General features: G+C 36.1%; 1 protein-coding gene across 4 annotated transcripts in view; it reads left to right on the top strand.

The window, feature by feature from the left end:
- The window catches only part of LOC100519098 (sterile alpha motif domain-containing protein 9), a 47,409-nt gene extending 31,472 nt beyond the window's left edge, over positions 1 to 15,937 (top strand). For all 4 annotated transcript variants that reach the window (XM_084977008.1, XM_005667605.4, XM_005667606.4 and 1 more), the window contains one exon: positions 11,096 to 15,937. In XM_084977008.1, coding sequence (XP_084833134.1) covers positions 11,104 to 15,855 — 4,752 coding nt within the window. In that variant the 5' untranslated portion in view covers positions 11,096 to 11,103 and the 3' untranslated portion in view covers positions 15,856 to 15,937. The remainder of the gene's footprint in view (positions 1 to 11,095) is intronic.
- The last annotated feature ends 405 nt before the right edge of the window (positions 15,938 to 16,342 follow it).

The raw sequence follows: 16,342 nt of genomic DNA, 5'->3' as shown, positions 1-16,342 counted from the left end.
CTTTTCCCTATACCTGTTGGCCATTTGTGTATCTTTCTTTTGAGACATGTCTATTCAGGTCCTTTACTTATTTTTTAAATAAAGTTATTTGTTTTCTTGCTATTGAGTTGTTTGAGTTTCTCATGTATTTTGGATATTAACCCCTTAGTAGATATGGTTTGTCAGTATTTCTTTTCATTCTGTGGGTTGCCTTTTCATTTTGTGGTTGTTTCTTTTTCTGTGCAGAAGCTTTTAGTTTGTTGCAATTCCATTTGTCTATGTTTGCTTTTATTACATGTTCTTTTGGGGTCATATCTAAAAAACCATTGCTGAGACCAATCTCAGGAAAATTTTTCCTCTATGTTTTCATCTAATAGTTTTATGGTTTCAGGTCTTAGATTTTAGTCTTTTATCCACTTGGAGTTGATATTTTGTATATGGAGTGAGATAAGAGTCCAATTTCATTTTTCTGCTTATAGAAAACCAGTTTTCCCCAAAGTATCTAAAGAGACTGTCCTCTTTGCACTTCATGTCTCGGCATCTTTGCTGAAGATCAATTGATCATAAAGCTATGGATTTATTTCTGGACTCTATTCTGTTCCATTTGTCTATATGTCTGTATATGCAGCCAGTAGCATGCTGTCTGAATTATAGCTTTATTCTATATTTTGAAATAAGGTTGTGTGATGCCTCCAACTTTGATTTTTCTACTTAAGATCACTCTGGTTATTCATGGCCTTTTGTAGTTCCATATGAATTTTAAGCTTATTTTCTATTTCTGTGAAAAATGTCAGAATTTTGATAGAGATATTGCTTTGATTCTCTAGATTAATTTGGACAGTGTGGGCATGTTTAGATACATTCCTTCTATACCTAATTTGTTGAGAGATTTTATCTTGTACTAGTGTTGAATTTCATCAGATACTTTTTCTGGATTTACTGAGATGATCATATGACATTTATCCTTAGTTCTTTTAATATGGTATGTCACATTTATTGATTTGCATATATTGAACAGTCTGCATCTCAGAGTTAAACCCCATTTGATCATGGCATATGATCCTTTTAATCATAATAACGTGCTTTTGCTAAGGATTCTTGCATTTATGTTCATCAGTAATATTGGTCTTTACCTTTCTTTTTCTTTTAGAGTCCTTATCTGGCTTTGGTGTCAGGGTGATGCTGGCCTCGGAAAATGTATTTATAAGTGTTCCCTCCTCTTCTATTTTTTTGGAAGAGTTTGAGGATTACCACTGATTTTTCTTTAAATATTTGGCAGAATTCATTTGTGAAGCCATAAGGTCAGAGGCTTTTCCTTCTTGGGACGTTTTAATTACTGATTAAGCCTCCTTGGTCATCACAGCTCTGTTCAGATCGTTTTTTTTTTTTTTTTTTTTTTTTTGTCTTTTCTAGGGTTGCACCTGCAGCATATGGAGATTCCCAGGCTAGGGATCTAATTGGAGCTGTAGCTGTCGGCCTACGCCAGAGCCAGAGCAATGCAATATCCAAGCCATGTATGTGACCTACACCACAGCTCACAGCAACGCCAGATCCTTAACCCGCTGAGTGAGGCCAGGGATTGCACCCGCAACGTTATGGTTCCTAGTTGGACTCGTTAACCACTACACCATGACAGGAACTCCTTTTCGGATTCTTTATTCATGATTCAATATTGGTAGTTTGTATATTTCTAGGAGTTTATTTCTTCTAGATTGTCTGATTTGGGGACATAGAAATCTTCATACTAGTCTCTTTTGACCCTTGGCATTTCTGTGGTATCAGTTGTAACATCTTGCTTTTATTTATAATTTTATTTATTTGACTCCTCTCTTTGTTCCTTAGTCTAGCTTAAGGTTTGTCAGTTTTGTTTACAAAAAAAAGCTCTTAGTTTCATGGATCTTCTATTGTTCTTATAGTTTCTATTTCTTTTATCCATTTATTTCTGCTCTGATTTTATTATTTCATTCCTTCTGTGAACTTTAGGTCGAGTTCTTTTATAAATTTTTTTTCTTTTTCTTTTTTCATTTTTTAAAGTTTTATTGAAGTATATTTGATTTACAATGTTGTGAAATTTATGCTGTACAACAAGTGAACTGCTGTACAATAGTTATACATGTATACACATCAGGTTGAGTTTGTTCTTGAGGTGCAACATTAGGCTGCTTATTTGAGATCTTTCTTTGTTCTTAATGCATTTATCACTATAAACTTTCCTCTTAGAACTGTGCTGCGTCTCCTAAGTTTTGGTACGTTGTGTGTCCATTTTCATTCGTCTCAAGATATGTTTTTGATATCCCTTTTGATTTCTTCTTTGACTTGTTGGCAGGTCAGAAGTATGATATACCATATTTTTATGAATTTTCCACTTTTCCTTCTATTATTGATTTCTAGTTTCATATCTTGTGGTCAGAAAAGATACTTGAAATGATTTCAAGCTTCTTAAATTTGTTAAGACTTCTTTTGTGGCCTAAATATTGTCTGTTGTTCCATATGCACTTGAAAGAATGTGTACTCTGTTGCTATTGGAGAGAATATTTTGAATGTATCTGTTAGATCCATTTGATCTATGGTGTTTTTTAGATTTGCCATTTCTTTATCAAATTTCTGTCTGAATGATCTATCCACTCTTAAAATTGGGATATTGAAGTTACCTACTATTATTTTACATATCTATTTTCCCATTAGTTCTGCTAATGTTTGCTATATTTTAGGTAAAGTACTATATTACATAGTTAAAATTGTATGTAATTTTGATGAATTGACTCCTTTGTTATTATATAGTAACCTTGTCTTTTGGCAATTTTTGACATAGTCTATCTTGTCTAAGTATAGCTACTCCTTCTGTCTTTTGGTTACTGTTTGCATGGAATATCTTTTTCCATCCCTTCAGTTTCAGTGTATGTGTATCCTTAAATCTTAAACGAGTCTCTTGGAGTTCCCATGGTGGTAAAGCAGAAACGAATCTGACTAGGAACCATGAGAGTGCTTGTTCCATCACTGGCCTCGCTCAGTGGGTTAAGGATCTGGTATTGCTGTGACCTGTCATGTGGGTCGCAGATGCGGCTCAGATCTGATGTTGCTGTAGCTGTGGCATAGGCCAGCAGCTATAGCTCCAATTGGACCCCTAGCCTGGGAACCTTCATATGCCACGAGTGCGGCCCTAAAAAAAAAAAAGCAAAAGAATAAAAAAATAAAATAGAGTCTCTTGTAAGCAATATATTATTATTGGATCTGATTTTCTTTTCTTTTCTTTTGTCTTTTTTTTAGGGCCGCACCTGCAGCATATGGAGATTCCCTGGCTAGGGGTCTAATCAGAGCTGTAGCTGCCGGCCTACACCACAGCCACAGCAACACCAGATCCAAGCCGCTTCTGTGACCTACACCACAGCTCACGGCAATGCTGGATCCTTAACCCACTGAGCAAGGCCAGGGATTGAACTTGCAACCTCATGGTTCCTAGTTGAATTTGTTTCTGCTTTGCCACCATGGGAGCTCCGGATCTGATTTTCTTTATCCATTCCACAAGTTAAATCTTTTGATTGGAAAATTTAATCCTTTTACACATAAAGTAATTGTTCATAGGTAAGAAGTTATTGTTGCCATTTTGTTCATTGTTTTCTGGCTCTTTTGTAATCCCTTTCTTCCTTTCTTGCTGTCTTCCTTTGTGATTTGATGACTTTGTATAGTGGTATGCTTTGACTCCTTTGTCTTTATTGTTTGTATGTCTACTACAGGTTTTTTATTTGTGATTAACATGAAGCTTACATTAATGGTCTTAGAGATATAACAATCTATTTTAAGTTGATAACAATTTAACTTCAAACACAGACAAAAACTTTGCACTTGAAGTTCTTCCTCCACATTTTGTGTTATTAATGTCACAGTATCCATTAACACATTATTTTACTCATAGTTATTTTTAATACTTTTGTCTTTTACTTTTTTACTAAGGTTAAAAGTGATTCATCTACCACCATTACATATTAGAGTGTTCTGAACTTGATTATTCTTACCTTCACAGTGTTTCATATTTTCACATTCTTTTTATGTTGTTAGTGTACTTTTGTTATAATTCAAACACCTCCCATTAACATTTCTTGTAAGACAAGTCTAGTGGTAAAGAACTCCACAGCATTTTTTGGTGGGGGAGTCTGGGAAAGTCCTTATCTCTGTTTCTGAAGGACAACTTTCAAGGTTCCTGCAAGTATTCATGGTTGACAGTTGTCATTCAGCATTTTGAACATATCATTCCACTCACTATAGGCCTGTAAGATTTCTGCTAAGAAATCTGTTGATAGTCTTATGGGGGTTCCCTTGTATATGAGAATTTTTTTTTCTCTTGCTGCATTCAAAATTCTTTGTTTTTGATTTTATATAGTTTTATTGTAATGTGTCTTAGAGAACTTTTTTTGTGTTTAAACTTTTTGGAACCTATGAGCTTCACAAACTTGGATATCCAAATCTCTCCCCACATTTGGGAAGTTCACAGCCGTGATTTCTTTAAATAAGACTTCTTCTCTTTTCTTCTGCTCTTCTCTTGGACTCTTGGACTTCTTCTTGGACTTTTCTTGGATTTTTGGACTTCTTTTTGGACTCTAGCAATGAGTAGAATGTTACTTTTAAAAGTATCACATAATTCACATGGTTTTTTTTTTTTTTTTTTTTTTTACTTTTTTCATTCTTTTTTTTTTTCTTTTTTTGCTCCTCTGAATGGAGAATTTCAAATGTACTGTCTTCAAATTTACTGATTTTTTTCTTTTCTTTTCTTTTCTTTTTTTTTTTTTTTTTTTTTTTTGTAGGCTGCACTCATGGCATGAGGAAATTCCCAGGCCAGGGATTGAATCCAAGCCACAGCAGTGACAATGCTGAGTCCTTAACTGTGAGGTCTCCAGGGAACTCCAAGTTCACTGTTTTTTTTTTTTGTTGCTGGTATGAGTCAACTATTGAAACTCTCTGTTCAATTCAGTCACTGTGTTTTGCAATGCTAGGATTTCTGTTTGTTTTTTGTTTGTTTGTTTGTTTGTTTAATGGCTTTTTCCTTGTTGAACTCATTTTGTTCATGCATTGTTTTCCTAATTTTGTTTAATCATCTACCTGCATTTTCTTATAGTTTAAGAGATTTCTTTTTTTTTTTTTTTTTTGTCTTTTTTGCCTTTTTTTGAGCTGCTCCCGCAGCATATGGAGGTTCCCAGGCTAGGGGTCTAATCAGAGCTGTAGCCACCAACCTACACCACAGCCACAGCAAAATGGGATCCGAGCCAAGTCTGCAACCCTCACCACAGCTCATGGCAATGCTGGATCCTTAACCCACTGAGCAAGGCCAGGGAACGAACCTGCAACATCATGGTTCCTAGTCGGATTCGTTAACCACTGCGCCACAACGGGATCTCCTTCAGGATTTCTTTATGGAGATTATTCTGAATTATTTGTCAGATACTTCATAGATCTTAATTTCTTTAGGGTCATTTATTGGAGCTTTTTTAGTTTCCACTGATATCATAATTCATTGGTCATTCATAATTCTTGTGGTTTTGCATTGTTATCACACATTTGAAGAAGTAGGCACCTCTTCCAGTCTTTATAGATTGGCTTAGGCAGGGAAAGTCTCTCACAGTCAGCTTGTCCAGAAATTGTGGGTAAGTTGTCTGGTAGATTCAAGAGGGTGGACTTAATGCCGGAGTCCTCAAATAGGCAGGCCTTGTGCCTGGGTTAGTGGATGAGCTGGCCTAGTGCTTGACTCTAGAGGGATGGGCTGACATTTGGGTTCATGGGATAGCCCTGGTCCTAGAAGTCCAGGTGATAGGCCTGGATTTGAATGCCATAGGAGTTGGCCTGTAGTTTGGGTCCATGAAGGTTCAGCCTGATGCTGGGCCTGGCTACCTGTTTGGGTTCTTAGGAGCCAGCTTGGAGGCCAGGGCAGGCCAGGAGCCTGGGTCCATAGGAACCAATCTGGGGTCCCAGTCCATGTTGCCCAGCCCAGCACCAGGGCAAGCAGAGAGCCTGGGTCCATGGAGATGGCCTAGCACTGGGATGAGGTAGGAACCTGGGTCTGCAGGAGACTACTTTGAGCCTGGAGCCTCAGGAAGGACTGGCTCGGGACTCAGGCAAGGCAAGAGTCTTGATCCATGGAAGCTTGCCCAAAGGCTGTGTTTGCAGAGGCTTTGCTGTAACGAGGTAATACCAGCTTCATAAAATGAATGGGGAAGTATTTCCTCTTTTACTGTGTTCTAGAGGAGATTATATGGTGTTAATTCTCTAAATCTTGGGTAGAATTCTCCAGTGAATCTGTCTAGGCCTGGAAATTTTTCTTTGGAGGAGATCTTAAAAATTAAAAATACAGTTTTTTTGAAGTTATGAAACTATTCAAATAATCTGTTTCATACTGAGTGGACTATGGAAGTTTGTGTTTTTTGAGGAATTGTTACATTTCATTTGAGTTGTCAGATTTTATGTATGAGATTATTCCTACTACTTCCTTGTTCTCCTTTTGATTTCAGTAGAGTTCAAAATGATATTCATTGTCTCACTTCCATTATTGATAAATTGTGTCTTCTCTTTTTATCTTTGTCAGTTTTGCTGATCATTTCAAGGAAGCAGATCTTTGTTTTACTGTTTTTCTCCATTGTTTTCTCTGTTCAATTTAACTGATTTCTACTGTTATTTTTATTATTTCCTTCCTTCTGCTTGCACTGGGATATTTTTGCTTTTCTTTTTCAAGTTTTTCTAGGTTTTTGAGATATTAAATTATCAATTTGAGACTTCTCTAATGTATGCATTTACTGCAACAATTTTTTTCAGCACTATTTTGTGTCCCACAAATTTTGGTATAGTGTATTTTCATTTTCATTCATTGCAATGTATTTTTTCATTTCACTTGAGACTTTTCTTTGGCCCATGAATTATTTAGAACTGTAGTTTTAGTATTTAATGAGTTTCATCTTGTCTTTCTGTTATCAGTTCATAATAAGATTCCATTGTGGTTGCCAAACATATCTGTATGATTTCAATTATTTTAAATGTGTTGAAGTTTTATCATTTATTTGTGGTCTATCTTGAGCACTAACAAAGAAAAATGCTCTTTTGTTGAGTGGAGTTTTCTATAAATATGTTTTGGTACCTGTTTGTTGACGGTGTGGAGTTCCTCACTAATATTCTAATTGTTCTTTCAATTGTAGAGGAAAAGGTGTCAAAATATCCAGCTGTAATTGTGTCTTTGTCTAAAATTGAAAAGTTCTGTCGGTATTTGCTTCAAACATTTTGTAACTTTCTTGTTTGGTGCATACACTTTAAGATTGTTATGTCATCTTTTTGGATTGGCCATTTTATCATTATATAATATCCCTTTGTCTCTGGTAATTTTCTTTCCTCTGAAGTCTACTTTATCTGACATTAGCATAACCACTGTTGTCTTTATTGATTAATATTTGTATTATATATGTTCATCCATACTTTTCCTTTCATCCTGTCTATATCATTATATTTCAAGTGAGGGTCTTTCAGGCAGAGAACATTGGATCCTGTTCTTAATCCACTTTACCAATTCTGTCTTTTAACCTCTACATTTAGGCCAATTATATTTGATGTAATTATTGGTATTTTAGGATTTATTTTTTAAATTTTCTATATTATTTTCCTGACTTCTTGATGGTTACTTGAAAATATTTTACAATTCCACTTTTCTCTGCAGTATTTTTGTGTGTATCACTTTGTGTAGCTTTTTTATTGGTTGCTCTAGATTTTATATTATACATACATAATTTATGAGAGTCCAGTGATGTTTTTTTACCTGTTTAAGTGAAGCATAGAAATCATATTTCCCTTCATATCCCCTTACCCTATCCACTTAAAATGATCTTAAATATTTCCACTACATAAATTTGGAACCATATCGGACAGTGCTTCAAAAATCAAACATAATTTTGCAAACCAAAGAGGAAAAGTCTGTTTTATTTGCCAATATTTTTGTTCACTGTGTTCTTTTTCTCTTTCCAAATGTACTAACTTTCCTTCTGTTATTACTTATATAGGGAGAGCTTCCTCTAACCATTCTCTTAGGGTAGGTTGTGTGGGTTGCATCATTTTACATTCCCAACAGTAGTACACAAGTGTCCTTCCAATTTCTCAACATTATTCTCCATAATACTTGTTATTTTGGGGGGTTTTAAAAATAGCAGTCATCATAATAGATGTGAAATGATTTATCATTGTGGTTTTAGGTTTACCTTTCTCTAATAATTAGTGATATTGAACATCTTTTCATATGCTTGTTAGTCATTTGTATATCATCTTTGGGGAAATGTCTGTTTAAGCCCTTTGCTCAGTCTGAATTGGATAATTTGTTTAGTTGTTACTGCGTTGTAGAGGTTTTTTTTGTCTTTTGTCTTTTCAAGAGCCACACCTGCTGCATATGGAGGTTCCCAGACTAGGGGTCTAATCAGAGCTATAGCTGCTGGCCTACGCCACAGCCACAGCAACACCAGATCCGAGCCAAGTCTATGACCTATACCACAGCTCATGGCAACGCCAGATCCTTAACCCACTGACCAAGGCCGGGGATCGAGCCCGCAACCTCATGGTTCCTAGTCAGATTCGTTTCCTTTGCACCACGACAGGAACTCCTTTAGGAGTTTTTTAAAAATATTGTAGGTATTAACCCCTTATCAGATCTATGGTTTGCAAATATTGCAAAGATTTTCTCCAATTCCATAAGTTGCCTTTTCATTCTGTTCACTGTGTCCTTTAATGCACAGTTTTTGAGTTGTATATAGTCCCACAAAGTGTTGACTTTAAAAAATTAGTACACCTAAAGTAATTTCCCACCTCCATTCTTTTTTGTCTCCCCAACTTATTTTAAATTTGAGCTTCTTAATATCTACAGGCCAAATTACTGAAAGAAACTTCATCTAGTTCACTTTTTTAGAAGACATTAAATCTCCTACATTTCTAAATTGTCATATTGTAGAAGAGCAAAATTTCCATTAATTTTGCATATCTTTACCTATGTATTAATGTAGCTGTAAGGTATATCTTCTATTCACATTATATACTTACAGGTCTTACTAAGCAACAAATAATAGCTGTAACTTTGGACTGTTGATCTCAGCTTTCTGTCTGGAAGGGATGGTAAATTCTAACCTTGAATTTGGTAGGCAATATTTCTGTGTATTATTTCATGGAAGTGTGCCTATATAGTCTATTTTCCATAATTCCCCAGGCTAATTTGATTTCTCCCATGGCTGCTTTATAGAAATGGCTCACATTTCTGGAGCCATTTTTGGACTGCACTTAAAGCTGACTCTACGGTTTTTTTGTTTTTTTTTTTTTCCCTAACCACTGCTATATAGCTGTAACTCAGATTACCGTTAATTTTTCATATAGTAGTCTGCCAATTTACATACCAAATAGCAATGCCATTTGTTACTGCCCAGGAATCAGCTATTATTAAATATTTACATGGATATAACAGTATTTTCCAAGTTCACTACCTAGCAAGCTATCCCAGAAGATGGAACAGAATGGCTCACAGATCAATTTAAGGTGTTTGAGGTACATGCTTTATTAAATAAATTAAAATACAGAACAAGGAGTTCCTCTTGTGGCTCAGGGGTAATGAACCTGAATAGTACCCATGAGGATATGGGTTGGACCCCTGGCCTTGCTCAGAGGGTTAAGTATCTAGCATTGCCATGAACTGTGCCTTAGGTTGCAGACGCAGCTCAGATCCCATGTTGCTGTGGCTGTGGTGTAGGCCAGCAGCTATAGCTCCAATACAGCCCCTAGCCTGGGAACTTCCATATGCTGCACATGCAGCCGTAAAAAGCAAAATAATAATTATAATAAAAAATAAAATACAGAACAAAAAGCAAGGGCAAAAGAGGTGGGTAACACACTTTGGATAAGGTACAAAAGGGTAGAAGGATCTCATTACCTGAGTTATACAAGTTCATATATCCTCTCTCTTCCTCTCTGCAGTATGAGCATTCTCCACTGATTATATAATTTTTAAAACCAGAGCTGAGGTCTGCTCAAGGGGGATCAACAGATAAAATACACCCTGTGGCAGTGACACTCACTTGCTCCAAACAGAGAGATACAGAAGAGCATGTATTGCTTGACCACAGCTATAACTCATCAATTAGACTGATAAACTACTCTGGATTTTATTTATGTTTCTTAAGTAAGAGGACACAGTCGATTAGAGTAGATGTCAATAATAGGTGACCCAATTAAGATTTCAAAAATACAAACTGCTTCAAGTGGGCCTCATGAATATTTAATATCTCTTTGGTCCTTCTATCTCTTCCCAGCTATGCTCACATGCTCTGTTTATATCTTATCATAACATGTTTTACAAACTATTTACTTCTATGCCCCATTTCATATATCCTCCTTATATCATTCATCCTCCTCTCTTTAGTTTCATAGGGCCTCCTTTGTTTCTCCTACTTTCTATAGCAGAATTGAATATTTATTTTTTTAAAAATAGAGCTAACACACATTATAGAAAACAACCATTAAGAAGGATGAGACAGAAGTTCCTGTTGTGGGTTAGTAGTAATGAGCCTGACTAGTATCCATGAGCTTGTAAGTTTGATCCCTAGCCTCACTCAGTGAGTTAAGGATCCAGCATTGCCATGAGCTGTTGTGTAGGTCATAGATGCAGCTCAAATCTGGCATTGCTGTGGCTGTGGCGTAGCCTGGCAGCTACAACTCAGATTCAACCCATAGCCTGGGAACTTCCATATGCCACAGGTGCAGCCCTAAAAAGCAAAAAAAGGGGGGGGGGTAAGACATCTCTCTATATGTATTGACTGGAAGCATTCTCAAGATACACTTCATGAATAAAGCAAGGCAAAGAGACTTGCACAGTATGTTTCCATTCAAATGGGAGGAAAAGTGCTTATGCCTTCATATTTGGTAGTATTTCTCTGGAAGAATATAAAAGAATCTGATAATGGCAATTTCCTCTCCAGAGGATAATTAGATGGCATGTATATCCTTTTGAACTTTTTTGATTTTATAAGACATGTATATATGGGTCTATTGAAAAATTAACTGATTATTTTTTAAATTAACTTATAAAAATACTTAATAAATTTTCTTTTTATATACACAGGTATCAGAATGGCAGCACAACTTAACTTGCCAAAAAATACGGATGACTGGACCAAAGAGGATGTAAACCGGTGGTTAGAAAGTCATAAAATTGACCAAAAACACAGGGACATTTTGACTGCACAAGATGTGAATGGCGCAAACTTGAAATACTTAACTAAAGAACACCTTATTGATATAGGTATAACATTTGGGCCAGCTATCCAGATAGAACATTTATTCAAAGAGTTGATGGAAACATCCACTGAAGATCCTTCTCAGATTTGTAAGAGGGAGAAAGGCAGTAAAGATGTTCCTAAAAAACAAGAGAAAAACAGAGAAACTTCAAAGCAAAAACAAAAGGATAAAGAGACATCAGATAGAGTTACTGACTCTACAATAAGTACAGTTACTGAAGGTTCTATGTCACTTAACAATGAATTCATGGAAGATGAAATAAATGACACACAGAAAAAGCAGTCATCTGTAGAACTGATGTGTGTACCATACCCTTTTGATGAATTCAGTGATCCATATCGTTACAAATTGAATTTTAGTCTACAGCCTGAAACAGGACCACTCAATCTCATTGATCCAATACATGAATTCAAAGCCTTCACAAACACAGAAACAGCCACAAAAGAGGATGTTAAGATGAAATTTAGCAATGAGGTTTTCCGATTTGCTTCAGCTTGTATGAATTCACGTACCAATGGCACCATTCATTTTGGAGTCATGGACAAACCCCATGGAAAAATTGTTGGCGTGGAAGTCACCACTGTCACCAAGGAAGCCTTCATTGACCACTTCAATATGATGATCCACCAGTATTTTGAAGACCATCAGGTCCAAAAAGCGAAGAACTGCATTCGAGAGCCAAGATTTGTAGAAGTTTTACTGCCAAACAGTATTCCATCTGACAGATTTGTTATTGAAGTGGATGTTGTTCCAAAATATTCTGAATGTGAACAAGAGTATTTCCAGATTAAAATGCAAAATTACAGCAACAAGACATGGAAACAAAGTCCAAAATTCTCAGTCTTCATGCGAGATGGGGCCAGTTCTAAGGACGTGATGAAAAATAATGTAGAATTCAAAACATTTAAACTGGATTTAAAAAAACTGGCAGAAGCTAGGAAAGAGGCAGAAGAAAAATGCAGACTGAAAACAAACAAAAAAGAGAGTGAGGGACCAAAACTTGTTAAATTGTTAACAGGAAATAAGGATTTGTTAGATAATTCATACTATGACTGGTACATTCTTGTAATAAATAAATGCCATCCGACTCAGATAAAACACTTAGATTTCCTAAAGGAAATTAAGTGGTTTGCTGTGTTGGAGTTTGATCCTGAATCTGTGAGTGAAGGTGTGGTCAAAGCTTACAAAGAAAGCCGAGTAGTAAACCTTCACTTTCCAAGTTTATATGTGGAGGGGAAAACCACAAATGAGAAGATTATTAGTCTGAATCTTTATCAACAACTCAGTTGGATTTTCTGCAATGGCAGGTTAGATCTTGACAGTGAAAAATATAAACCCCTAGATCCAAGTTCCTGGCAAAGAGAAAAAGCATCTGAAGTCAGGAAACTAATTTCATTTATTACACATGAAGACATAATGCCAAGAGGGAAGTTTTTGGTGGTATTCCTATTACTCTCCTCCGTGGATGACCCAAGAGACCCCCTCATTGAGACTTTCTGTGCTTTCTACCAAGATCTCAAAGGAATGGAAAATATAATGTGTATTTGTGCACATTCACGCATATGTCAGGGATGGAAAGATCTACTTGAAGCAAGATTAGCAAAACAAGAAGATGAATTATCAAGCCAATGTATTTCTGCTTTAAGTCTCGAAGAGATAAATGGAACTATTCTTAAGCTTAAATCTGTGACTCAATCTTCAAAGAGATTTTTACCATCTGTTGGTTCATCTACTGTCCTTCTTAAAAGAGAAGAAGATATCATGACTGCTCTGGAAATTCTCTGTGAAAATGAATGTGAAGGTACACTCTTAGAGAAGGACGAAAAAAAATTTCTTGAGTTCAAAGCGTTAAAAGAGGAAGACTTCTATCGAGGCGGCAAAGTATCATGGTGGAATTTCTACTTTTCTTCTGAAAACTATTCTTCACCTTTTGTCAAAAGGGAGAGATACGAAAAACTTGAAACAATGATTCAAGAATGTGCAGCTTCTTCTAAGCCAACATGTGTCAAAATTATTCATCTGTATCACCATCCAGGCTGTGGTGGGACTACCTTGGCCATGCATGTTCTCTGGGAACTAAGGAAGAAATTCAGATGTGCTGTGCTAAAAAACAAGATGGTGGATTTTTGTGAAATTGGGGAACAGGTGACTAATTTAATCACCTATGGGACAGCAAGCAGTCAGGAATACTTACCTGTGATGCTGCTTGTTGATGATTTTGAAGAACAAGATAATGTTTACTTTCTGCAGGCCTCTATTCAAACCACAATAGCTAATAAGTATATTCGATATGAGAAACCACTAGTGATCATCCTAAACTGCAGGAGATCACAGAATCCTGAAAAAAGTGCAAAGAATCCTAACAGTATTGCCCTCATACAAAACCTATCTTCCAAAGAACAGAGAGCTTTTGAGCTTAAGTTGAAAAAAATTGAAGAACAACATAAAAACTTTAAAGATTTTTATTCCTTCATGATTATGAAAACCAACTTTGATAAAAAGTACATAGAAAATGTGGTCCGGAATATCCTGAAAGGACAAAATATTTGCACCAAGGAAGCAAAGCTCTTTTCTTTTCTGGCTCTTCTTAATTCATATGTGCCCGATACCACCATTTCATTATCACAGTGTGAAAAGTTCTTAGGAATCACAAACAAGAAGGCTTTCTGGGGAACAGAAAAACTTGAAGACAAGATGGGCACCTACTCTACAATTCTGATAAAAACAGAGGTCATAGAATGTGGGAACTACTGTGGAGTACGCATTATTCACCCTTTGATTGCCACTCGCTCACTGGAAGAATTGAAGATAAGCTATAACTTGGATAAAAGTCAAATTATCCTGGATATGCTAACAGAAAATCTGTTCTATGATACTGGCATAGGGAAAGACAAATTTTTAGAAGATATGCAAACACTGCTGCTCACAAGACAGCGCAATGACCATGAAGGTGAAACAGGAACTTGGTTTTCCCCATTTATTGAAGCATTACATAGAGATGAAGGGAATGTGGCAGTTAAAAATGTATTGCTTGAAGGTATTCGTCAGTTCAACTCAAATGCGTTCATTTGCCAAGCCTTGTCAAGACATTTTTACATTAAAGAGAGGGATTTTAACAGTGCTCTGCATTGGGCAAATGAAGCAAAAAAGATAGAACCTGACAATTCTTATATTTCAGATACACTGGGTCAAGTCTACAAAAGTAAAATAAGATGGTGGATAGAAGATGGAAGAAACTGGAACATTTCAGCTGATGATCTAGCTGATCTTTTGGATTTAGCAGTACATGCCTCAAATGCATTCAAAGAATCTCAACGGCAAAGTGAGGATAGAGAGTATGAAGTGAAGGAAAGGTTTTATCAGAAGTCAAAAAGGCGATATGATACTTACAATATAGCTGGCTATCAAGGAGAGATAGAAGTTGGGCTCTACACAATCCAGATTCTCCAGCTCATTCCCTTTTTTGACAATAAAAATGAGCTGTCTAAAAGAGATATGATCAATTTTATATCAGGAACTACTGATATTCCTGGGGACCCAAACAATGAATTTAAATTAGTCCTCAACAACTTTATTCCTTACCTAACCAAGTTGAAGTTTTCTTTGAAAAAGTCCTTTGATTTTTTTGATGATTACTTTGTCCTTCTAAAACCCAGGAACAACATTAAGCAAAATGAAGAGGCCAAAACTCGAAAAAAGGTGGCTGTATATTTTAAGAAGTATGCAGATATATTTGGTCCCTCAGAGGACTCACAGAGCAAATATCTTGGATCAAAGCTTAGTTTGCCACTTCAAGTAGAGCAGTGTCGGAGAAGCCTAGAAGTATTAAAAGCAGACAAGTTTTCTGGGCTCTTGGAATATCTTATCAAAAATCAAAAAGATGCTGCCAGCACCATGGAAGATATCATGAACAAATATTCTTTTCTCTTTGAACAATGCACTGTCAGAATGCTGTCAAAAGAAAAGCAAAATTTCATCTTGGCCAACATCATTCTTTACTGTATTAAACCTACCTCCAAAATAGTTATGCCAATTAAAAAACTGAAAGAACAGCTTCGAGAAGTCTTGCAACAAGCAGAAACAATTTGTCGACAGTCAGAACCTTATTTCCTAGCTTCTCTCTTATTCTGGCCAGAAAACCAACAACTAGATCAAGATTCTAAACAAATGGAAAAGTATGCTCGGTCACTGGAAAATTCTTTCAGGGGGCAGTATAAACATATGTGTCGCACAAAGCAACCAATTGCTTATTTCTTTCTTGGGAAAGGTAACAATATGAACAGACTTATTCACAGAGGAAAAATTGATCAATGTTGTAAAAAGACAGCAGCTGATATTAAGTCCTTTTGGCAGAGTGGAGATGTGTGGAAGGAGAAAGAAGTCCAAAAACTTTTGTTTCGATTAAAGGGACGTGCTGAAAATAATTGTTTATACATAGAATATGGAATCAATGAAAAAATCACAATACCCATCACACCTGCTTTTTTGGGTCAACTTAGAAGTGGCAGAAGCATAGACAAAGTGTCTTTTTACCTAGGATTTTCCACTGGAGGACCACTTGCTTATGACATTGAAGTTATTTAAGAGTTTGATCTTCTCTCTCCAGAAATGTGGATACAATAACATTTAATTAAAAATTTTTTATTAAAGTATAGTTAATTTACAATGCTGTGTTAATTTCTGCTATACACAAAGTGACTTTAAATTTTTTTATTTTTATTTTTCGTTCTTTTTAGGGCCACACCCATGGCATATGGAGGTTCCCAGGCCAGGAGTCAAATCAGATCTGTAGCCACTGGCCTACACCACAGGCACAGCAACATCAGATCCAAGCCCCTTCTTCAACCTACACCACAGTTCATGGCAATGCCAGATCCTTAACCCAGCATTTGGTCCCTCAGAGGACTCACAGAACAAGACCAGGGAATGAGCGAGACCAGGGAATGAATGTGTGTCTTCATGGATGCTAGTCAGATTTGTTTTCACTGAGCTACAATGGGAACTACTTAAAAAAAACAAACAAACAAAAAAAAAAAAAAAAACAATTTTTTTTAGACCCAAGATCTGTACT

Source organism: Sus scrofa, chromosome 9, assembly GCF_054392235.1.
Source record: "Sus scrofa isolate SSC_HxYL_T2T_F1_AM1 chromosome 9, Sscrofa_HxYL_maternal_Yorkshire_Landrace_v2.0, whole genome shotgun sequence".
Taxonomy (NCBI): domain Eukaryota; kingdom Metazoa; phylum Chordata; class Mammalia; order Artiodactyla; family Suidae; genus Sus; species Sus scrofa.
This window is presented reverse-complemented; position numbering and strand designations above follow the sequence as displayed.